The sequence below is a fragment of the Moschus berezovskii genome, chromosome 22 (assembly GCF_049115385.1).
Source record: "Moschus berezovskii isolate FMDL1 chromosome 22, NW_MosBer_1.0, whole genome shotgun sequence".
NCBI classification, from domain to species: domain Eukaryota; kingdom Metazoa; phylum Chordata; class Mammalia; order Artiodactyla; family Moschidae; genus Moschus; species Moschus berezovskii.
This window is the reverse complement of record NC_142481.1, coordinates 48,748,693-48,772,431: the sequence shown is the minus strand read 5'-3', so window position 1 is coordinate 48,772,431 and position 23,739 is coordinate 48,748,693. Positions and strand designations below refer to the sequence as shown.

Sequence of the window (23,739 nt, the reverse complement as noted above, 5' to 3'; positions counted from 1 at the left end):
TGCTGCAAGGCTTATAAAGTGACAAAACAAATTATTTGTGGAAAATGATCATTAGAGAAAATATCAAGATTTGATTATTCATCTGTGGTGTGAAGACCTATCTAGAAAGTATGTGATTCTCAGAGACATGTCATTTTCTGGTGGAAACAGAATTCTGGAGGAAGCGTGGAGGATGAGCATACATTTATTTCCATCTTTATAGACTGTGGAAAGTGTTAACTGTTAGTCGCTCAGTCATGTCTGACTCTTTGTAACCCCAATGGACTGTAGCCCACCAGGCTCCTCTGTCCATGGGATTCTCCAGGCAAGAATATTGCCATTCTTTTCTCCAAGGGATCTTCCTGACCCAGGGATTGAACCCAGGTTTCCTGAATTACAGGCAGATATTTTCTTTTTTTTGGGGGGGGGTTTGAACTTTTCTCTTTTATTTATTTTTTGATTGAAGGATAATTGCTTTACAAAATTTTGTTGTGCAGGCAGATTTTTTAGTGAGCCACCAGGGAAGCACTATAGACTGTGGATGTCCTCCCCAGTGCCAAGGGTCTGCTACAGCCACACCACTGGGTATGCATGCCATGGACAAGAGCCCTGCAGAGGCATGGTGTTTATCACACATGAGACAGAACAGGATCCAACAGTAAAACTATCTATACTTCACTAGGCTTGCATTTTAAGGGACTTTAAGTGTTTTTTTTTTTAACTATATATGGTGTTCACTGTAGCACTAAAACTTGAGAACCTAACCACCTTCATAGGATGGTTCTGCACTGTTGATGTAGTATCTCATTTAAACTTCATAACTGCCCATATCAACAGTCATGCATTATATCACCATTTCACCAAGACTGAGCCCAGTCCTGAGCACCCAGAACCTCTTATCCATGGCACCATCCTGCACAGGCACACACTTTCCTGTCTAACCTAGCCATTTTCTGGAAGGCAGAGTTGCTAATGAATGTATCACACATCCTGGCCCCAGGAGACCTGGGGAATGAATAGAAATGAGCTGTCCAGCACCCCCACTCAGTGACCTCCTTTAACTACCCCTCCCCTCTGCTCACACAAGTAGTTTGAAGTTTAGTTAATTCTTTTCTTAAATTTTATTTTTAATTGGAGGATAATTGCTTTACAATGTTGTGTTGGTTTCTGCCATATAACAACGTAAATCAGCCATCAGTATATACATATGTCTCCTCCCTCTTGAATCTCCCTCCCATCGCACCATCCCACCCCTCTGGGTTGTCACAGAGCACTGGGTTGAGCTCCCTCTGTTATACAGCAACTTCCTACTAGCTATCTATTTTATACATGGTAATATATGTGTTTCGTGCTATTCTCAAATCGCCCCACCTTCTCCTTTCCCTGTTGTGTCCACAAGTCTGTTCTCTACGTCTGTGTCTCTAATACTGCCCTGCAAATCATCACTACCATTTTCCTACATTCCATATATTTGTGTTAATATACAATATTCATTTTTCTCTTTCTGACTTATTTCACTTTGTATAACAGGCTCTCACACTGGTCAGAATGGCCATCATCAAAAAACAACACCTGCTGGAGAGGGTGTGAAGAGAAGGGAACCCTCTTGCACTGCTGATGGGAATGTAGATTGATACAGCCACAATGGAGAACGCTATGGAAATTCCTTAAAAAAACTGGGAATAAAACCACCATATGACCCAGCAATCCCACTACGGGGTATATACCCTGAGAAAACCACAATTCAAAAAGATCCATGTACCCCAGTGTTCACTGCAGCACTATTAACAATAGCCAGGACATGGAAGCAACCTAGATATCCATCAGCAGATGAATGGATAAGGAAGTTGTGGTACATATATACAATGGAATATTTTGTTGTACATTTGCTAAGTAATGGAACATTGCTCAGTCATAAAAAGTAACAAATTTGAGTCAGTTCTAGTGAGGTGGATGAACCTAGAACTCTAAAGCCTTTTAAGGAGAAGAGGAGCCTGCAGCATAAAGCTGCCTCCTGTGGCAGTAAGGAGGGTAGTAACAAGGTCTGTACATAGTTTTTGTGAAGGCCACCAACCTTGTAAGACAGCTTTCTCATATTAGTCCCCCAAATTCAAAAACTGGCTGAGTTGTGGGTAACCATATCCAAGAGAGCTATCAAGAGTCCCCAAGGAGTTCTGTTGAAGTACCAAAATACAACTCCCTTACCTTCTGGCCAGCCCAAAGTCAATGATCTTAATTTGGTGTCCTGTCTGATTGACACACAGTATATTCTCAGGCTGGGAAAGAAAAAGAAGTTTGCTTAGCTTAATCAACAACTAGGAAGGTCTGAGCTCCCCCACTTATTTGTTAATAGGCCTCAGTTTCCAAGCCTCCAAGAGAAAGCCCTACAGGGCAGCCCTTCAGGAATGGATAGATAGTGAAAATAAATGATGCGGGCTAGTGTGAGACAATAAGGAGTGGTGTGAACTATGAGAACCTGGAGAACTCCTGCCATGTATAAAAGGGCAGCCACTGCTCAGCCCCAGCCACTGGCCACCACACAGAAATGTAGGTTCAGTCACTAGAGTTCCTCAGTCCTCAAGGGATCCCAGAAATTCAAGTTTAAGTAAAAACTCCATGCTTTTAAATGTTGACAACTAAATCCAATTTAAACACATATTTATCATGTGTGGGAGTCAAACACAACACATCTGGGATGTAGATTTGGCCCATGAGCTGCTTGTTTGAGACCACTGGCTTGAGGTGGTGGTTCCAAACCTTGGCTGCATACTAGTATCATCAGGGGAGCCCTCGAAAGTCTTAACACCCAGGCCCCAGTCCTGACCAATTAAATCAGAATCTCAAGTGTGGGACCAAATCTGCAGTAGTCTGGTCAAGGAGATCAGAGCTGCCAAATGTCATCCTGCTGTTTTGTGGTGACAGCTGTGACCCATGGAATGGAGGTAATGGACTTGACATGTTTCTTTTAAGTCTTTCATATCAGCTTGGAGGCCCTGAGGAAGATTGGAATAATTCTTCCTTGTGGCAGACAAATTTGAAGGTGGGGAGGGGTTGAGGGCAGATGGAAGGCTTATAGAACAAAGGACCTGGAGACCTGAGGTCAGGGCCTGCAGTCCAGGGGTCCATTACCGGGGTCTGTAGCCCTAGATGAGTACTTTCCCATTCCAGAAATCTCAATGTCTCCATCTGTAAAATGAGAATAATAACCTCTTCCTGCCTTCCTCCTGGGAAGGTGTAAAGATTAAATGATATAATAATGCATTAAAGACTTTACAGCTTGTGAAGCAAATATGTCAGGTACTATTTCTCCCAATAGAAGATTTTATTGCTACTTATGTTACAATGGGGTTGTGAAACGCCTCAGATAGGTTCAGAAAAATGATGATTAAAAATCTTCAGGCCTTCTTTATAAGATTTAGAATAACACTGTCCAATAGAAATATGTGAGCTACATACATAATTAAAAAAATTCTAATAGCCACATTAAAAAAATAAAAAGAAATAGGTGAACTTAATTTTCATAAAAGCATTATTGAAATATAAGTAATAAAGATGTGATCATAAAAATTACCATTTTAAAGTATACAATTCAGTGGTTTTTCAGTAGATAGTTTACCACTCTAGTTTTAGAACATTTTCATCACTTCAGGAAAAAAAATCATATTCATCAGCAGTCATTTTCCATCCTCCTTACTTACAACTCCTGACAACCAATAATGTATTTCCTATCTCTGTAGATTTGCTTGTTCTAGGAATTGCATATAAATGGAATCATAAATACATATGTGACATTTTGCATCTGACTTCTTTCACTCAGCATAATATCTTCAGGGTTCATCCATATATCAATACTTGATTCCTTTTCATGGCTGAATAATAATCATTATAAGGACAATATACCTACCACATTTTGTTTACCTGTTCATCAGATAGTAAACATTGGTGTTGTTTCTACTTTTTGGCTATTTATGCATAATGCTGCTAAGGACATTTGTGTACAAGTTTTTGTGTTGACTTGTGTTTTCAATTCTTGAGACTATACCTAGAAGTGAAATTGCTGGTCATATGATAACTCTATGTTTAACATTATAGAAACTACCAAATTGTTTTCTAAAGTGGATGCATAACTTTACAATCCCACCAGCAATGTCTGAGAGTTCCAGTTTCTCTAAATCCTAGCCAACACTTGTCTGCCATTTTTATTTTTTATTTTAGTTAATCCAATGGGTCTGAAATGGTATCTCATTGTGGTTTTGATTTACATTTCTCTCTTGACTAATGATGTTAAAAACCTTTCATATGCTTATTGGCCATTTTAAAATCCTCATTAGACAAATGACTATTCAAATTTATCTTTCTCATTGAGTTGTAAGTGTTCTTTATACACCCCGGGCACAAGTCCTTCATCAGATAAACGATTTGAAAATATTTTCTCCCCTTCTGTGGGCTGTCATTTCATTTTCATGATGGTGTCCTCTGAAGCGTAAAGATTTTTAAATTTTGATGAAATCTAAAATTATAACTTTTCTATCTTGTGCTTTTTGAGTCAAATATAATTTACTCCTATACTATCTTCTAACAATTTTATAGTTTTAGCGCTGACATTTAGGTCTATGACCATTTGAGTTAACTTTTATTTATAGAATGAGGTGGGGCTTCAACTTTTATGTGGATATCAAGCATGGTGTCCCAGCATCATTTGTTGCAAAGACTACTCTTTCCCCATTGAACTGTCAAGGCACTGTTCTCAAAAATCCATTGACCACAAATAAAAGGGTTTAAGTCTAGACTCTCAATTGTATCCCATTGGTATGTCTGCTCATCCATATATCATAACACAGTTTTTATTTATGTAGCTTAGTAGTAGATTTTGAAGTTGGGAAACGCGAGTCCTCCAACTTTGTTCATCTTTTTTTTTTTTTTGTTCATCTTTTTCAAGATTGTTTTTGCTCTCCTGGGTCCCAAGAATTTCCATCTGAACTTTAGGATTAGATTATTAATTTCTGCAAAGAAGTCAGCTGTGAGTCTGACAAGACTGCATTGAACATATAGATCATTTTGGAGAGTATTGTCATCTTAATAACATTAAGTTTTCTGACCTATTAACATGGGATGTCTTTCCATTTACTTAGGTCATCTTTAAATTCTTTCAAAAATGTTTCATAGTTTTCAGAATATAAAGTTTATATATCTTTGGTTAAATTCACTTCTAAGTACTTTATTCTTTCTGATGTTACTGTAAATGAAATGGTTTTCTTAATTTTATTTATAGGATGTTGATTGCTGATGTACATCTTAGATCCTGCAACATTGCTGAACTCATTTATTAGTTCTAATAGTTTCTCTCAACTCTCCTTAGGATTTGCTATATATAAAATCAGGTCATCTGTGAATAGAATTTTACTTCTTCCTCTCCAATCTGGATACCTTTAATTTATTTTCTTGCCTAATTGCCCTGGTTAGAACCACAAGTACAATGTTTAATAGAAATGGCAAGAATATACATCCTTGTCTAGTACCTGATCTTAAAAGGAAAGCATTCAACCTTTTACCATTAAGTATATTATTACATGGGGGTTTTTCATAGGTGGCCTTTACCGAGCTAAGGAAGTTCTATATCTAATTTGCTTAGCGTTTTCATCATGAAAAGGTGTTTAATTTTGTCAAGTGCTTTTTCTGCAGCTACTAAAATGATCAGGTGATATCATCCTTTATTCTTTTAATATGACATATTACATTGATTGATTTTCTTATGTCAAACCAACTTTGCTTTCTTGGAACAAACCCCAGTTTGTGATGTGTATAATCCTTTTTATATGATGCTATACTCAGTTTTCTAGGCAAGAGTACTGGAGTGGGTTGCCAGTGCCTTCTCCTAGAAAATCCCATGGACGGAGGAGCCTGATAGGCTGCAGTCCATGGGGTCACTAAGAGTCGGACGCGACTGAGCGACTGAGCGACTTCACTTTCAATTTTCACTTTCATACCTTGGAGAAGGAAATGGCAACCCACTCCAGTGTTCTTGCCTGGAGAATCCCAGGGACGGGGAAGCCTGGTGGGCTGCCGTCTATGGGGTCACACAGAGTCAGACACGACTGAAGTGACTTAGCAGCAGCATACTCAGTTTAGTAATATTTTATTGAGAATATTTACATCTATATTCATAAGGGAGATTGTATTGTAGTTTCATCACAGGAAGTGAGGTCTGCCTGGTTTGCGGATGAGGATAAGTTTGGTCTTATAAAATGAGTGAGAAAATGTTTCTTTATCTTCTAATTTTAGAACATTTTGTGAAGGATCGGTGTTAACTCTTTAGACATTTGATAGCCATATGGGCCTAGGATTTTTTATAGGTAGTTTTTATACTAGTTTGACTGTTTTACTTGTTATAAGTCTATTCAGATTTTCTGTTCCTTTTTGAGCCAGTTTTCAGATACTTGTGCCTTTTAGGGAATCTCCATTTTATCTAGATTATCTAATCTACTGGCATATTCTCTTATAATCTTTTTTTAATTTTGGTAAGACTGGTAGTGATGGCCCCTCTTTCATTCCATTCATTTTAGTAATTGAGTCTTCTCTCTCTCTCTCTCGAGTTCCAGATAGCTAAGGATTTGTCAACTTATTCATCTTTTCAAAGAACCAACTTCTTTTCACTGATTACTGTTTTTCTGTTTTCTGTTTCAATTACTTCTGCTCTAATCTTTCTTATTTCCCTCTTTATACTTGTTTTGAGTTTAACTTGCTTTTCTTTTTCTAGTTTCTTAAGGTGGAATATTAGATTATTAGATCTTTTTAACATATAAGAGTTTGCAGCTACAAGTTTCATTTCTAGTTCAGATGTACCCAATAAGTTTTAGCATGTTGTGTCTCATTTTCATTCATCTCAAAGTATTTTCTAAAATTTCATTTTAATAATAGTTTTATTTAGCAAAATATATCAAAATATTATCATTTTAATAGGCTACCAAAATAAAAATATTTATGAGATATTTTCAATTATTTTTATTATATTGCCTTTGAAGTTCAGTGTGTATTTTACATTTATGCTGCTGCTGCTAAGTCACTTCAGTCGTGTCCGACTCTGTGTGACCCCATAGACGGAAGCCCACCAGGCTCCCCAGTCCCTGGGATTCTCCAGGCAAGAACACTGGAGTGGGTTGCCATTTCCTTCTCCAATGTGTGAAAGTGAAAAGTGAAAGTGAAGTCGCTCAGTCGTGTCCGACCCTTAGCGACCCCACGGACTGCAGCCTACCAGGCTCCTCCATCCATGGGATTTTCTAGGCAAGAGTACTGGAGTGGCTTGCCATTGCCTTACATTTATAGCACATCTCAATTCAGACACCAAAGTTTCATCAGAAGTACTTTAAATGTATTTAGAGCTCATGAATTGGCGGATTCTTTACCACTGAGCCACCTGGGAAACCCTTTATTTGTATTTAGATTGCATGAAATTGATAGTTTTTGAAAAGCAAATTAACATGTTGAAGTTGTTCTAAATATACGCTATGGTTTTTAATAATTTAATCATGTCAGGTTTTTTATTTAATTAAAAACTAATAAAATTTAAACTTTAGTTCCTCAGTCACACTAGTTATGTTTCAAGTGAAATATTAAAATATTTCATATTTTAATTCAACCAACATTCCTAGGAGGTAGATATTATTAATCCCCACTTTTCAACTGATGAGCTATGCAAAGCCAATCAATAAGATCAAGGAACTTATGTAAGATCTCCTGGTCAGGAAGAGGCTGAACTAACACAAGCTCTGCTCCTGGCTGGGAAACAGACCTTGGCAATGATTGTCTCCTGCTGTAGTGTCACAGGTATTGTCCCAAAGGCTGTTCGTTGATTCTGAATCACAGAACAGAATCCTAGCTTCTTTTAACTGCTCATGCCACAGAAAGCTGGTTCAGAGACTCTGGAATTAGCTCCAGTGAGCAGGGAAGTTTGAGGCTGATATCCTCACCGTATCTACCATTTTTCATAGTACCACAATGTTACAGTCTGATGTCAATCAAGAAAGATGGTCAGAAGGAGCAGTGTGCACACATGTAGGTCCAACCAACCCACTTCCCATCTTCTGTAGAGAGCCACTAAGATTCCTGACAGAGGTCGTAGAGAAAAATTCTCCTGTTGCCCCAGTGGAGTGAAAAACCACAGAAATGTCTACCATGCAAATCAAAACCACAATGAGATATCCTGTTAAAATGAATGTCATCCAAAAAACAAGAGATAACAAGTGTCAGTGAGGATGTAGAGAAAAGGCAACCTTTGTGTACTGTTGCTGGGAATGTAAATTGGTGCAGCCACTGTGCAAAACAGTGTGGTGTTTCCTCAAAAAATTAAAAATAGGAATCCCACACATCTTGCAATTCCACTTCTGGGTATATATCCAAAGGAAACCAAATCACTATCTTGAAGAGATATTTGCACCCACCCCCATATTCATTGCAGCATTATTTACAATAGTCAAATGTCCATCAACAGATGAATAATTTTTAATGTGTTATATACACACAACAGAATACTATTCAGCCATAAAAAAGAAAGAAATTCTGCCATTTGCAACAACATGGAATTTGACAACATTATGCAGAGTGAAATAAATCAGACATAGAAAAACACTTACTGTATGATCTCAGTTATAAGTAGAATCTATAAAAAAAAAATCACCCAGAACTCATACGAACAAGTGAGTGGTTTGTTTAGGGAACAAATTAGTGGTTGCCAGAGTAGGGTGGGGGTCGGGGTTTGGGGAAACTGGTGAAGGTGGTCAAAAGGTACAAACTTCCAGTTATAAAATAAAAGTCCTGAGGATATAATGCACAGCATGCTGACTGTAGTTAACAATGAAGTATTATATATATGAAAGTTGTTAAGTGAGGAGATCTTGAAAGTTCTTATCACAAGAAAAGAAATTGTAACTATGTGAGGTGATATAATTAACTAAACTTACTGTGGAATCATTTTGCAGTGTATACATACATCAACAATTATGTTTATACTTTAAAAAAAAACAATGTTACCTGTCAATTACATCTTGATAAAACTGGAAAGAAACTTTACAGATAAGGTGACTCAGATGGTAAAGAATCCCCATGCAGGAGACCTGGGTTTGATCCCTGGGTTGGGGAGATGCCCTGGAGAAGGGAATGGCTACCCACTCCAGTAGTCTTGCCTGGAGAAGTCCATGGACAGAGTAGCCAGGTGGGCTATAGTCCGTGGGATCGCAAAGAGTCAGACACGACTGAGCAACTAACACTTTCATTTTTCACTTTACAGACTCACCAAAAGAGAAAGAGAGAGAGAGGAATTTATTGCCAACAAACTGACAACATAGAAGAAATGAATTAAATCCTAGAATTGTAACAACTAGATAAGACCAAATCATGAAGAAATAGGAAATCTGAACAGACTAATTACTAGTAATCAAAAATATCCCAAAAAACAAAAGTCAAGAACCAAATGGCTTCACTGGTGAATTTTACCAATCATTAAAAAAAAAAATTGGTATCAATCCTTCTCAAACTCTACCAAAAAATAGAAGAGGAGGGAATACTTCCAAACTCATTTTATAAGGCCAGTGTTACCCTGATACCAAAACCAGACAAGGATATTACAAGAAAAGAAAATTACAGGCCAATATAACTGAACTGAATTGAACTGAATACCTGATAAGAATAGATGTATAAATCCTCAACAAAATATTAGCAAATCAAGTTCAACAATACATAAAAAGATTATACACCACAATCAAATGATATTTATTCTAGGGATGCAAAGATGGTTTAATGCATGCAAACCAATCAGTGTGATACAACACATTAACAAAATGAAAAATAAAAATCTTATTATCATCTCAATAGACACAGTAAAGACACTTAATAAAATTCAATATCCATTTCATGATAAAAACTGTCAACAAACTAGGTATAGAGGGAATATACCTTAACATAATAAAGATCATATATGACAAGTCCACAAATAATATTCTCAATGGTAAAAAGCTGGAAGCTTTTCCTCTAAGATCAGGAACAACACAAGGATGCGCACTCTCTACTTTTATTCAACACAGTATTGGAAGTCATAGAGTAATTAGGTGATAAAAAGAAATAAAAAGCATCCAACTCAGAAAGAAGTAAAACTGTCACTATTTGCAGATGACACGATATTATATATAGAAAATGCTAAAGTCTTCACCAAAATACTGTTAGAACTTAAAAACAAATTCAGTATATTTTCAGAATACAAAAGCAATATACAAAAAATCTACACACTAAAAAGAATATCTATACACTAAAAAGAAACTATTAGGAAAGAGAAATTAAGAAAACAGTCCTACTTACAGTTGATCAAAAAAATACTTAAGGATAAATTTAACAAGTTAGTGAAAGATCTATATATTAAAAACTGTAAGACATTGATGAAAGAAATTAAAGAAGACAAATAAATGGAAAGATATCCTGTGCTCTTGGTTGGAAGGATTAATATTAAAATGTCCTTACTATTAAATGTCCTTACTACCCAAAGCAATCTACAAATTTAAGGCAATCCCTATCAAAATGCCAATGGCAATTTTCACAAAAATACAGTGAACAATCTAAAATCTGTATGGAAACACAAAAGACTCCAAATAGCCAAAGCAATCTTGGGGAAGAAAAACAAAACTGGAGGCACCACACTTCCTGATTTCAAACTGTTGCAGAGCTACACTAATCAAAATAGTGTGATATCAGCATAAAAACAAAGAGATCAATGGAACAGAACAGACAACTGAGAAATAAACTATGTATCAAAAAGAAAGAATGGCCACCACATGCTTACTTTTCATCAAGTAGACAAAAGAAGTTGCAATGCATTCATTCAATGGACTACATGATGACCCTTAAAAAGACTCAGACAAGATGTCCACACTATACTTAAAAAGGCAAGTTTAAAAATGAAATGTACAGTAAGCTCCCCTTTGTGAGTGTTTTTCATGCCAATGTACTAATACAGAAGACCTCTCAGCACAGAGGCTGGGTGAGAAGAACTTTCACTGTGCGTTTTATATATTTCTATATTGTCTATATTTGTTACTACATGCATGTGTTTCTATTTTAATTTTTTAAAAACTTATTTTTGAGTTTTTTAATAGGAAAAAAAAAGTTGTTTCATTTGATCTTTAAAGAATACTTCATGAGGTAGCTATTTTCCACATCTCACAGATGGAGAAACTGAGGCTGTGAACTTGGTCTGCCCTAGATTCTAGAACTAGGCCATGGCAGAGCCAGGAAAGGAAGCCAGGACTGTGTGATGACAGAACTCTCAAAGATGAGAGCGCTGCAGAGGCTCAGGAACACGGGCACCCACCCGCCACATGCCCAGGGCGGAGCCTGACCTTGAGGTCCAAGTGCAGGACGTAATGCTGATGGAGGTAATGGACACCCTCGCAGATCTGCTTGGTGAACAAGACCACATCCAGTTCAGTCAGGTGGTACTTCTCTTCTGTGATCCGGTCAAAGAGCTCACCCCCATCCACACTGCCAGGGCAAAAGGAGAGGCAGACCCTGACTGAGCAAGACTCTCAGAGGACCGGTCTACTCATCACCAGGTGAGACGAGAGCACCACTTCCATCTGGGGTTTTATAGGGGGGCAGGCAGGGGAACCTTTGCTCTGGTCTATTCCCAGCTCAGAGTGTGGGTGATAAAAAGGAAGTGATAGGCTAAACGGGAAACTGGGGCTTGTCTGCAGTACTGATCACCCAGGCTCACTCTGGATACTCACTGTCAATACTCCAGACCAAGGTTATAAACTCATTGGCCTACAGGGGCCAATTAGTACCTACATGGCAAGAATCTAAGTGGACAAATCAGAGCGGATGTGAGACAAAAGTTTTCTTGGAATACACAGCCTTTAGTCTAACTTTTGTTTTTCCATTTTTTTATAGAGACATGACATGACAAATGTTTCACTCTCTTCAGTTGCCCCAGAAGGAAAACAGCAACACAAGCACACTAATAAATGTCCCCTGAGCCCTTGGCCTCAGCACTATGGGTAGCTGAAAGTGGTGGGTTGAATTGGGTGGGTTGAAAGTTGAATTGGTTGCCCTGTCTACAAAGATCAGTTACTATAAGCTCCATCATACCATTTCCAACTGAGAATGCAGATCCAGCATTACCAGATCTTTTATATTTGCAAGAAAAATCAGGCATCTAGGTTTTAATGTGAAATTTCCCAATTTCCAACTGTTAGCACTAAATCAAAATTACTAAAAATTGTGTAGGCCAAAATAATATCTGCAGGTCAAACCAGGCTCACTGGGTCACTGGTTTCTGACAAATGGCCTCGTCCTCTGTGTTTTATGTTGGAGGTCAGGTAGAGGAAGTGATGACATTCCCTGAGTGTCACAGAGAGGGCAAAGGGAGAGTTTTGCTGCAACCTTGGCTCCTAGCCCCACCCTGAGCCATGGCCCTTCCTCCCACTCACTACTCCATGACGAGGGTAAAGCTGTTCTTGCTCTCAAAGGCATCGTAGAGCTGGATCAGGTTCACATGGCTGAGCTGGTTCATGATGTTAATCTCATTCTTAACATCCTCCTTGTGAAGACAATAGGGAGAGGAGTTTCCAAGAAATGGGTTAGGAAGAGTAGTCAGTTGCATCTCCCAACACACACACACACCCTGCATCCTCATTTCCTGCAGCATCACCAGGTTTCCTCAACTCACCACCCACACCAGCTTCTTACAACAGAAGGGACCCACCCATTTCCCAGATAGAACGCTGAGACCCCATAAAGAACCCTGGAGATCTGGGAAGACCCTGTTCCCCAGGGTGCAAGGTGACTGCTGACTAGTCTGTGGGAGCCAAGGAAAAAAGGCAGGAAAGGTGGCCAGGTTTCCTGCTCAGCGTGGAGGGGCCTGAGGCAGTGCAGGACCCAGAGGGGCCTAGAAGTGAAGGAGTCCTGAGCTTGGCCCAGGGCACCCGCTGGCAGACACCTCACCCGGGGCAGACACCTCACCCGGTCCTTGGCGCTCTTCACTTTGATGATCTTGGCCGCCAGCGAGAGGCCTGTGGCCTTCTCCGTGCATCTGTGAACCTGGCCAAACCGGCCCCTGCAGAGAGAGACACGATGACACAGCGGGCTCAGAGCCCCAGAGGCATACCCTGCATGGGAGTGGGGGCCAGCCCGATCTGGGACCCTGGACTTTCTGGTCCTATCTCAACTCCACATCCGCTACAGGGATTACCCTGCCCACCAGAGGTATCATAGTCACTGCCCCACACTGCTACCTGCCCCTGGAGAAGAGCTTCTTCACCCCACAGGTATGGGCCACCCTGCACCCCGGGGGAGTCCCCCACAGCCACACCCCCCAGGCCGTCCTGCACCCTAGAGGTCATTCCTTGTAACCCCCCCGATGTCGGCTCTCACTTCACCTGCAGTACATGGGCCCCAGGCCCACGCTGTGGGCCCCCCTGTACCCTCCGCTTGGTCTCACTCAGGCCACGTGGGCCCTCCGCTCTCTGCGGCTGCCTCAGCCCCTCTCTGTGAGCTCTGGGCTCCCGCTCTCGCCTTCCGGGACATCCCGTTCCTGGCTGAGGCTCCATCAGTCAGTTCCTGAGAACCAGCAGCAGCGCCCGGTTGTCCAGTTGCCCTCCCCACCCCCATCAAGGCAGAGGCCCGCTTACCCTCCCAGGACTTCATGCTGGCACACTGTGTAGCCCGCTGAGGTCGAGGTCTCCCTGACACTCACCACCCGGTGCTCGAAAGGGGCTGGCGGGGCCGGACTGTCGTCTGTTCAGGAGACAGCAGCCCGTGAGTCTTCTTCATGCAGCCCCTACCTCTCAGCTCCCCCCACCCCCCACCGCCACCCCGACCCCCAGACCTAGACCCTCTTGGTTCAAAAAGGCTTCTGCAGGTTTGTTGGGGGTTTATCAAGGGAGCATTCAGAGTGTTCCCAGGACAGCTCCATGATTTCTGCAACCCTGGACCCAGAGCAGGGGAAAATACTACTATTTTCTCTTAGTTTGTCTCTCAAGCAACTTTCTGCTCCCCAAAGTAGAAGGTTGAATGTGCTTTGAGAGCATTTTTTTTGTGTGCCTGCCAAAGTGAGCCTGAGCCCTAGACTACAAGGGGGTAACTTTTGTAGGGTTTTGTTGTTTTCTGGGCCCCTGGAAAGCCTGGCTGTGTGGCAAAGATTCCACTTCTAGAATTCCAGTCTGATGTCTCCTTCACTGCAAATTAACTGCCTTCTGTTCTCAAGGTTTACACACAAGGTTCGAGAGCCCAGTGGTCAGATCCTGGCTCTGTCAGCACAGACCCTGTGGCCTTACAAGTGTTTCTCAGCCTCTCTGTGTCTCACGGGTCCTCACTCCACAGACCTGTGAGGGTGAACACCGCCACAAACGCTTGAGACTCAGCTCACAGACAGTCCTCACCTAACATTGGCTTGATCACCATCTCAAGTCTCAGAAAAGGCTAAAGTCACAGGGTGCGCTCAGCTGTGTTTCAGGAATTAAGGGAGGCCGTGTCCACATCTGGACCAGGTCATACAAGCGGAAAGGAAGCAACCAGAGACATCAGAGCAACTTCAGAGCCTGGAAGAGCCAAGGGGCACCAGGATGACCTGCACAACACTCAGCCCTTCCTCAGGGCCCCGAGAAATCCTGGGGCAGGGAGTTGGCAAAGGGTGGCCTTCCTGCAGTCGCATGGGATGAGGGCTCCCATGAGGGTGTGGCCCGGAGGGCTGAAAGACTCCAGGCCCTTTGGGTCACAGGATCACAAGGACACCTACCGCCACCGCTGGGACAGAAAGCGGATCAGCAGCCCCTTCCTGATCCTGGATGAGAGTCAGCCCACTGCGTGCAAATGGCTAATAGTAGGTCATATACATCGGGTAATGGAGGAAGGAGCCTTCCCTGTCTCGATCCAGAATGATGCCAGTTCTACTGGGCAGGCAGGTGGCTTTGAGAAATCCACCCAGTTGAGTCCCCTATGTTCCCTCCTCTCCCATGGCCATAGCCAACCTGAGCTCAGCCTATTGCATCTCTATACCTTGGTCTCCAGCTCTGGGATGTGCTGGCAGGCTGTTCTGAGTCCTGGTCTTCCAGACGTTATCTCCACATTACCTCTACCTGGAAGCTTCAGGGAGGCCCCCCCAGAGTGGGCCTTTCAGACTCACTCACCTCGGGGCACACAGCAACGGCCTCACTTACCTAGAACCAGGCTGCCCGCCTCAGCTCCTGGGGGTGTCCTGCTTCCTGCTTCGGCACTGCCCGCACCCCCAGCTGTGCAGTCCTTCCCAGGGTCAGGGTTCCCTGCTCCTGGGTTCGTGTCCTGCTGTGGGCCTGGGGCCCTGGAATCAGCTCCCTTGTCCCTCCTGGCCCTGCTTGGTGCCATGGTCAGCTCGGACCCAGGTCCTTGCTTCTCTTTGGCCTTTGCTCCCCCGTCGCAGCTCCGCTTCCGCACACTGGCTCCTCTGGGGATAGGTTTTCCTGGCTCAGTCCCTGGGGCCTGGGGGCAGCACCTGGGCCCAGGTGGGTCCTGCTCACTTGGAGGCACAGCTGCTGGAGTCTCTGCAGGGGGTGAGGTTCTGAGGCTGCCCCCTCGTGTCACAAGCAGCTCCCCAGGGGTATCTGTCTCCTGCACATGGATGGAGATCCTGGGACAGAGAAATGTGGCAAGAACTCAAATCAGAGCATACCTGGGTTCAACTGCCTGCTTCTGCCATTCACTAACCGTGGTCTCTTTGCCTCAGTTTTCCCATCTGTTAAAAGTGTCCTTTGGGTTGTTATAATAGTAAGAGTTAGCTTTTGGTTTAAACCAGCAACCAACCCCTACTTCTCTCTGCCCAGACACAACACTGGGGAGAGGCTGGTTTCAGTGACACGCAGTGCCACCAGGATTCCACTGGGTCAGCCTCTGGGGGAGACTTGAAGAACCTGTGGTGGGTGGTGGTGAGAGGAGTGGGAGGATGGGCACCAGACATCTCTGTGGCCCCTTGAAAACATGATTCTGCCTCACAAGTGTTGTGGCCTTCCCTTCTCGGGGCCTCAGTTTCCCTTCTCTTAAGTGAAGAGAAGGGTGAACCAAGTCAAACATCACACTAGAAGCCTCAGGTTAGACGTATTTTAGTAAAATCAGGGAATCGTTCGTAAGACTCTGGACTTTCTGTTTCTCCTGAAGAAACAGTCCTGGCTGTGCTGGGCCTGCAAGCTTACACACCTGAGGAAACTCTGCCTCAGTGCCATTGGGCCCATCTCATTGATACTTATTCCTGAGACCAAGCAGTATTGTGGTTTGGGACCCCAGCTGGAGATCGGGACAGTCCTCTAAGCCCCAGCATTCAGAGGAAAGGACCCTGACCCTGGGAGCTTCAGACCCTACTGCTCTGCCACCAGGTTACTAGACAGGGCTGGGTTTGGGCAAGTCTAGCCTCAGCAACCGCTTCTGTCAAACAATGATGATAACACCTCACGGATGTGCTGAGAGTCAACTAAGAAAAGAAAACACAGAGGTTCTAATAGTGAAGGCTAAAATGGTGCAGCCACTGTGGAAATCAATATGGCAGTTCCTCAGAAATGTGAAAATATATTACCATATGATCCAGCAATCCCACTTCTGGAAATAAACCCAAAATAATTAAAAGCAGAACCTCAAAGAGATGTTTGTATAGCCTTGTTCATGGCAGTATTATTCTCAATAGTCAAATGTGGAAGCAACTGAAGTGTCCATTGACAGATGAAAGAATAAATAAAATGGTGCATATACACATAATGGAATGGTATTCATCCTTATGATGAGTGAAATAAGCCAGTGACAGAAAGGCTGACTCTATATATTTGAATGAATGAGTTACATGAAGGACCTGTGCTGCTGTGCTGTCACTTAGTCGTGTCTGACTCTGCGATCCCATGGACTGGGAGTAGCCTGCCAGGCTTCTCTGTCCATGGAATTTTCCAGGCAAGAATACTGGAGTGGGTTGCAATCCCATTCTTCAGGGTATCTTCCCAACCCAGAGATCGAACCCACATCTCCTGCATTGGCAGGCAAATTCTATACCACTGAGCTACCTAGGAAGCCCATAGGAAGGACCTAGAGTAGTCAAATTCATAGAGACAGAAAGCAGAATGGTAGTTATGGTAACAGTTTCAGATTTACAAAATGAAAAAGCTCTGGAGATCTGTGTCATAACAATATGAATATACTTAATACCACTGAACTACACACTTAAAAATGGTTACAATGATGAACATTATGTTACATGTTTTATAACCAAAAAATTTTTTTAAATTAGGGCTTCCCCCAGCATCTGGAGGCCTGGGTCCCTCCTTTGCCTGCTCTTGAGTGCACCTGGTTCTGCAGACTGTTCACAGCTAAAGCTTGGATAGGATGTAGCAAAATTCCCCTGACACCCCTCAGGAGCAATTACAGGTTGGTGATGACAGGGCAGGATGGGAAAGGTGGCATCCAAGCCCAGCTCAGGCATTGCCTTGATCAAGGAACATGGGAAACAGCAGGAAGCCAGTGTCTGGAAGAATATACAGGTAGTCAGGTGGCTGCTGCCTATTAGAGCCAACATTTTCCTCAAGATATACCCATGTGCTAGATGAGGGAGGGAAGGTAGTGATCTCCAGTTCCTAAGCCCAGTTTGGTGTGTCTGAAATTCAGCTCAAGGTTGAAGCTTACATAGAGACCTTTCTCTCTCACCCAGAATCTTTTTAGGGCCCCTAACAAGTTCATGGAAAGTTCATCCCCACCCTAGATTCTACATTTAGAGCCCTGGCAAGGATCCAGGGATGCCTGCCAGGAAGCACTCCCTCCAGATGGTTAGGTCTCCTGGGGACTCACATTTCCCTGCAGAACAAAGGCAGACAAAGTATCTGGGCTTCCCTGCCAGTCACCACAGCATGCACAGACACCAGCTCCCCTCCCTCCAGCAGGCCTCGAGGGGCTTGGTTACAGGTCAGGACAACTGAGGACAGGTGTAGAAGGGTACCAGGCCGTTTAGACAGAAGCCCAGGAAGCAGAGTGCCCTTTAGTGCACTGCCTTTGGGGAACACTGCTGGATAACACAGAGATCTGACAATCATCAGGTTCTAACTCATTATTCTCCTGCACCATGTTGGCTGATGGCAGGTCCTGAGGCTGAGTCCTGAGGGTTAGGATACAACCCCATCTCCAGGACTCCAAGCATAATCCTCCTGAAACTCCCTTGGCTTGATTCAGCCTATACCAACCTCCCACCTCTGAAGACCCATTATTCTTTCCCTACCATAGTGTTTAGGACTTAACAAATGCTGACAAGAAACAGGATGGTGCCATGATTAGGGGCATAGATATTGGAGTCCAGAAACCTATATTCATCCTGTTAAATTTTTTGAGACTCGTGTTATGGCCTAGCATGTGAACTAGCCTGGAGAACATTCCATGTGCACTTGAAAAGAATGTGTATTCTTATGTTAGGCATCTCTTCCAGCCACAGTGGTATGAAATTGGAAACCAATTGCAGAAGGAAAAATGGGAATAGAAAAAACAAGTGGAGACTAAACAGCATGTTACTAGAAGACCAATGGGTCAATGATGAAATCAAAGAGGAAATCAGAAAATACCTTGAGACAATGTAAATGGAAACACAATGCTCCAAAACCTATGCATGCATGCATACTACGTTGCTATAGTCATGTCTGACTCTGTGCGACCCTATGGACTGTAGTCCGCCAGACTCCTCTATCCATGGGATTCTCCAGGCAAGAATACTGGAGTGGGTTGACATGCCCTCCTCTAGGGGATCTTCCTGACCCAGGGTTCGAACTGTGTCTCTTACATCTTCTGCATTGGCAAGCAAGTTCTTTACCACTAGCACCACCTGCTGCTGCTGCTGAGTCACTTCAGTCGTGTCTGACTCTGTGTGACCCCATAGACGGAAGCCCACCAGGCTCCCCCGTCCCTGGGATTCTCCTGGCAAGAACACTGGAGTGGGTTGCCATTTCCTTCTCCAATGTGTGAAAGCGAAAAGTGAAAGTGAAGTCGCTCAGTCGTGTCCGACCCTTAGCGACCCCACGACTGCAGCCTACCAGGCTCCTCCATCCATGGGATTTTCTAGGCAAGAGTACTGGAGTGGCTTGCCATTGCCTTCTCTGATGGAGTTCAGTCAAAGCAGTTCTAAGAAGAAACATGAAGAAAAATCTCAAGCAACCTAATCTACCACCTAAAGGAATTAGAAAAGAAGAATAAATAAAGCCCAAAGTCAGCAGTAGTAAACACAAAATAAAAATTAGAGAGGAAATAAATAAAATAGAGATCAAAACACAATAGAAAAGATCAATGAAACAAAGACCTGGTTTTTTGAAAAGACAAACAAAATTGATAAACCTTTAACCACTCTCATCAAGAAGAAAGGAGACCCAAATAAAATAAGAAATGAAAGAGGACAAGTTTCTACTATATTCTATCCTATGATAAACTACAATGGAAAAGAACATTTTAAAAAAGAATACATATATACATATATATACTTGAATCATTTTGCTGTAGAGCAGAAAATAACACATTGTAAATCAACTATACTTTAATTAAAAACAAATAAAAGAAATGAAAGAGGAGAAATAACAGATAGCATAGAACTACAAAAAATCAGAAGAGAATATATGAACAAATTTGATAACTCAGAACAAATCAACAAATTTCTAGAAACATACAGTCTAATAAGACTGAATCAAGAGCAGACAGCCAATCTGAACAAACTGATCCCTAGCAGTGAAATTAAATTCATAATTTTTTAAAACCCAGCAAACAAAAGTCCAGGGTTGGACAGCTTCACAGGGTAATTCTCTTTTGTATTCTATAAAAAAGAGCTAGGGCTTATCTTTCTCAAACTAGTCCAGTAACTTAAAGGGAATGGAACACTCCCAAATGTATTCTATGAGGTCACCATTACAATGACATCAAAACTAGAAAAAGATACTCCATAAAAGCAAGTTATAGGGTAGTATCTTTGATGAATATAGATGTAAACATCCTCAACAAAATACTAGCAAGCTAAATTCAATAATATGTAAAAAGGATCATACACCATGATCAAGTGGATATATTCAAAGGACCCAAGGATGGTTCAATATTTGCAAATCAATCAATGTGATACGTCATTATGACAAAGGGAAGGATAAAAATCACATGATCATTTCCATAGATGCCTAAAAAGCATTTGACAAAATTCAACATCCATTCATATAATCATGATAAAAACTATCATCAGAGTGGGTATAGAGAGAACACATCTCAACATAATAAAGGGCACTATGACAGTCTCATAGCTAATATCACACTCAATGATGAAAAGCTAAAAGCCTTTCCTCTAAATTCAGGAACAAGACAAGGATCTCACTCTTTCCACTTGTATTTAACATAGTATTGGAACTCCTAAACACAGCTATCAGACAGGAAAAGGAAATAGAAGGCATCCAAAATGGAAGAAAAGAATGTCACTATTCAACAAGAAAACTGTCACTGTTTGCAAATGACATGATACTTTAAATACAAAACTCTAAAGTTTCCACCCAAAACCTATAAAAATCAATAAATGAATTCAATACAGTTGCAAGATACAAGATTAGTATACAGAAATCTGTTGATTTTCTATATGCTAATAGTGAACTATCAGAAAGAGAAAGTAAAAATTCAATCCCTTTTAAAATCACATTTTAAAAATACCTAGGAAGAAACTTAACCAAGGAGATAAAAGACATTTATTCTGAAAACTATAAAACATTGATGAAAGAAATTGAAGATGATACAAAGGAATGGAAGGATATCCCATTTTGGATTGGAAGAATTAATATTGTTAAAATAGGCATACCACCCAAAGCAATCTACAGAATTAATGCAGTCTCTATCAAAATACCCATGACATTTTTTACAGAATGAGAACAAATAAGCCTAAAATTCATATGGAGCCACAGAAGACCTTAAGTTATCAATGCAATCTTGATTAAAAAGAACAAAGCTGGAGGAATAACCCTCCCAGTCTTCAGGCTCTATTGCAAAGCTACAATAATCAAAACAGCATAGTACTGGCACAAAAACAGAACCATAGATCAATGGCACAGAATAGAGTCCAGAAATAAACCCATGCACCCATGGTCAATTAATCTATGATAAAGGAGGGAAGAATATACAATGGGGAAAAGATAGCCTCTTGAATAAACACTGTTGGGAAAACTGGACTGCTACATACAAAAGAATCAAACTGTACTACTTTTTCACATTGTATACAAAAATGAATTAAAAGTGTATTAAAGATCTAAATATAAGACCCCACACATAAAACTCCTGGAAAAGAATGGTTAGTCAGAATAGTCTGCTGTAAATTATAGTAACTTTTAAAAAATCTGTATCTTAAGTCAAAAGAAATAAAAGCAAAACAAATAAACAAATGGGGCCTAATTAAAAGCTTTTGTACAGCAAAGGAAACCACTGAAAAAATGAAGACAACTTACCAAATGGGAGAAAATATTTGCAGATGATATGACCAACAGGGGTTAATATCCAAAATACACAAACAGCCTATTTGTTTATATAGATTCAATATAAAAAAACAAACACCCAATGAAAAAAATGGGCAGAGGGCCTCAATAGACAATTCTCCAAACGAGACACACAGATTACCAAAAAGTACATGAAAAGATGTTTAACAGTGCTAATTATTAGAGAAATACAAATCAAAACAAGATATCACATCACACAGATCACCTATCATCAAAAAAACTACAAATAACAGATGTTGGCAAGGATGTGGAGGAAAAGGAACACTTATACACTGTTAGTGAGAATGTAAATTAGGACGGTGATTATGAAAAACAGTATTGAGGTTCTTCAAAAAACTAAAAATAGAACTACCACATAACACAGCAGTTCCAATCTTGGATATACATCCAGAAAAAAACAAAACTATCAGTTTGAAAACATATGTCCCCAATGTTCACAGCAGCACTATTTACAATAACCAAGATATGGAAGCACCCAAGTATCCATCAACAGATGAATGGATAAAGATGTGGTAGATACGTACCATGGAATGCTACTCTGCCATACAAAAGAACGAAATTCTGCCTTTTGTGGCAATGTATATCAACTAGAGAATATTATGCTTAATAAAGTAAATCAGACAGAGAAAGAATTACTCTATGATGTAACTTATATGTGGAATCTAAAAAAAATGCAAATTAAGATATATAGCAAAACAGAAACAGACTCAGAGAACAAACTACTGGTTGGTTACCAGTGAGGAGGGTAAAGGGGGAGGTGCTCATTAGTAGCAGGGGATTAAGGGGTACAAACTATGTATAAACTAGAAAAACAACAAGGATATATTGTATAACACAGGGAATTATAGCCATTATCTTACAGTAACTTTTAATGGGGTGTAAGCTATAACAATTCTGATCACTATGCTGTACGTGTGAGTGTATGCTCAGTTGCTCAGTCGTGTCTGACTCTTCGCAACCCAATGAACTATAGCCCCCCAGGCTCCTCTGTCCATGGGATTCTCCAGGTAAGATTAATGGAGTAAGTTGCCATGCCCTCTTCTAGGGAATCTTCCTGACACAGGGATCAAATCCGCATCTCCTGTGGCTCCTGCATTGCAGGAGGGTTCTTTACTGCTGAGCCACTGGGGAAGCCCCACATGCTGTTTACCTGAAACTAATATAGTGCAGTAAATCACCTATACTTCAATAGTAAACAAACACCTGGTTTCAGATTCCAGCTCTGAACCCCTAGCTGTGAGACCCTGGGCAACCTGACCCTGATTCCTCATCAATAAATTGAGGACACCTCCTGGGGATGTTTTGAGGATAAAATGAGAGGATATCTGTGAAATGCTCAGCCAATGACTGTCACTTGGGATGTGTTCTGAGAACCCCATCTTTTAGGTGCCATTATAGCTATTGCTGTTGCTGTCAGAACTGGTGATTCTCAGTCTTGTTCCATGTGGGACTCACCTGGGGAGCTTTAAAAACAAACAAACAAACAATGTTTGAACCTCGCTGCAGACTGAATAAATCAGAATCTTTGTTCATTTGTATCTTAAAAATTCCTTCCGGTAACTCTTATGCGTGCCAGGTAAGAACCAGTGCTCCAAGCTCCTGAAAGCAGGGCCTTGGCCTTCTCTTATCTTCCCTTATGAGCCTAGCCAGCACTGCGCACAGTGGATATTCTGCAGGAGCAGCTGTCCCCTTGGCCACGCTGTAGCCTAGGGGCTGCAGTTAATTCCCCCGTCCTTTCCCAACTTGGAGGCACACGCCTTACCTTGGAGGTGTTTCTCCACCACTGTGAGCTGCCTTGGCCTGAGCTGGCGGTGCTGGAGTCAGCCTCATGCCCTCCACCGAGGGCCGAGGGTCAGGCCTACTGGGTGATGTTCCTCGTCCTGTACTCGATGCAGCCTCCTGCCCAGCGGGAGCCTCACTGACCCTTTCAGACACCACAGACAGTTCCAGGCCAATCCCGGGGTTCTCGCTGGATGCTCTAGGAGTTTGGACTTCTACCTCTGGGTGCACCTGAGTTGGGCCAGAAATTCCGTCTCTCTGCTCTGGTAAGGCCTCTACCTGGGTAAGGAGGTCAGATCCTGTCCCCTCTGGCAGGTCTGCCTTCTGGCTCTCTGTAGGAAAACAAGCAGGATAACTCTCATTTGGAGGAAACTTTCCAAAGAATATGGAGCAGGCCATTCAGTGTACCATGGTTATAACTCTAGGCTGACTGGAAATAACCCGAGTGACCATC

General features: G+C 41.8%; 1 protein-coding gene across 4 annotated transcripts in view; it reads right to left on the bottom strand.

The window, feature by feature from the left end:
* MYLK3 (myosin light chain kinase 3) overlaps nt 1-23,739 on the bottom strand; it is a 60,026-nt gene that overhangs the window by 16,511 nt on the left and 19,776 nt on the right. For 3 of the 4 annotated variants that reach the window (XM_055412854.2, XM_055412855.2, XM_055412852.2), the window contains exons 3-9: nt 23,269-23,617; nt 15,177-15,622; nt 13,650-13,755; nt 12,982-13,075; nt 12,450-12,559; nt 11,361-11,502; nt 2,185-2,255 (exon numbers count right to left, since the gene is read on the bottom strand). In XM_055412854.2, coding sequence (XP_055268829.2) covers nt 2,185-2,255; nt 11,361-11,502; nt 12,450-12,559; nt 12,982-13,075; nt 13,650-13,755; nt 15,177-15,622; nt 23,269-23,617 — 1,318 coding nt within the window. The remainder of the gene's footprint in view (nt 1-2,184; nt 2,256-11,360; nt 11,503-12,449; nt 12,560-12,981; nt 13,076-13,649; nt 13,756-15,176; nt 15,623-23,268; nt 23,618-23,739) is intronic. The other variant, XM_088830538.1, reaches the window with a different exon arrangement.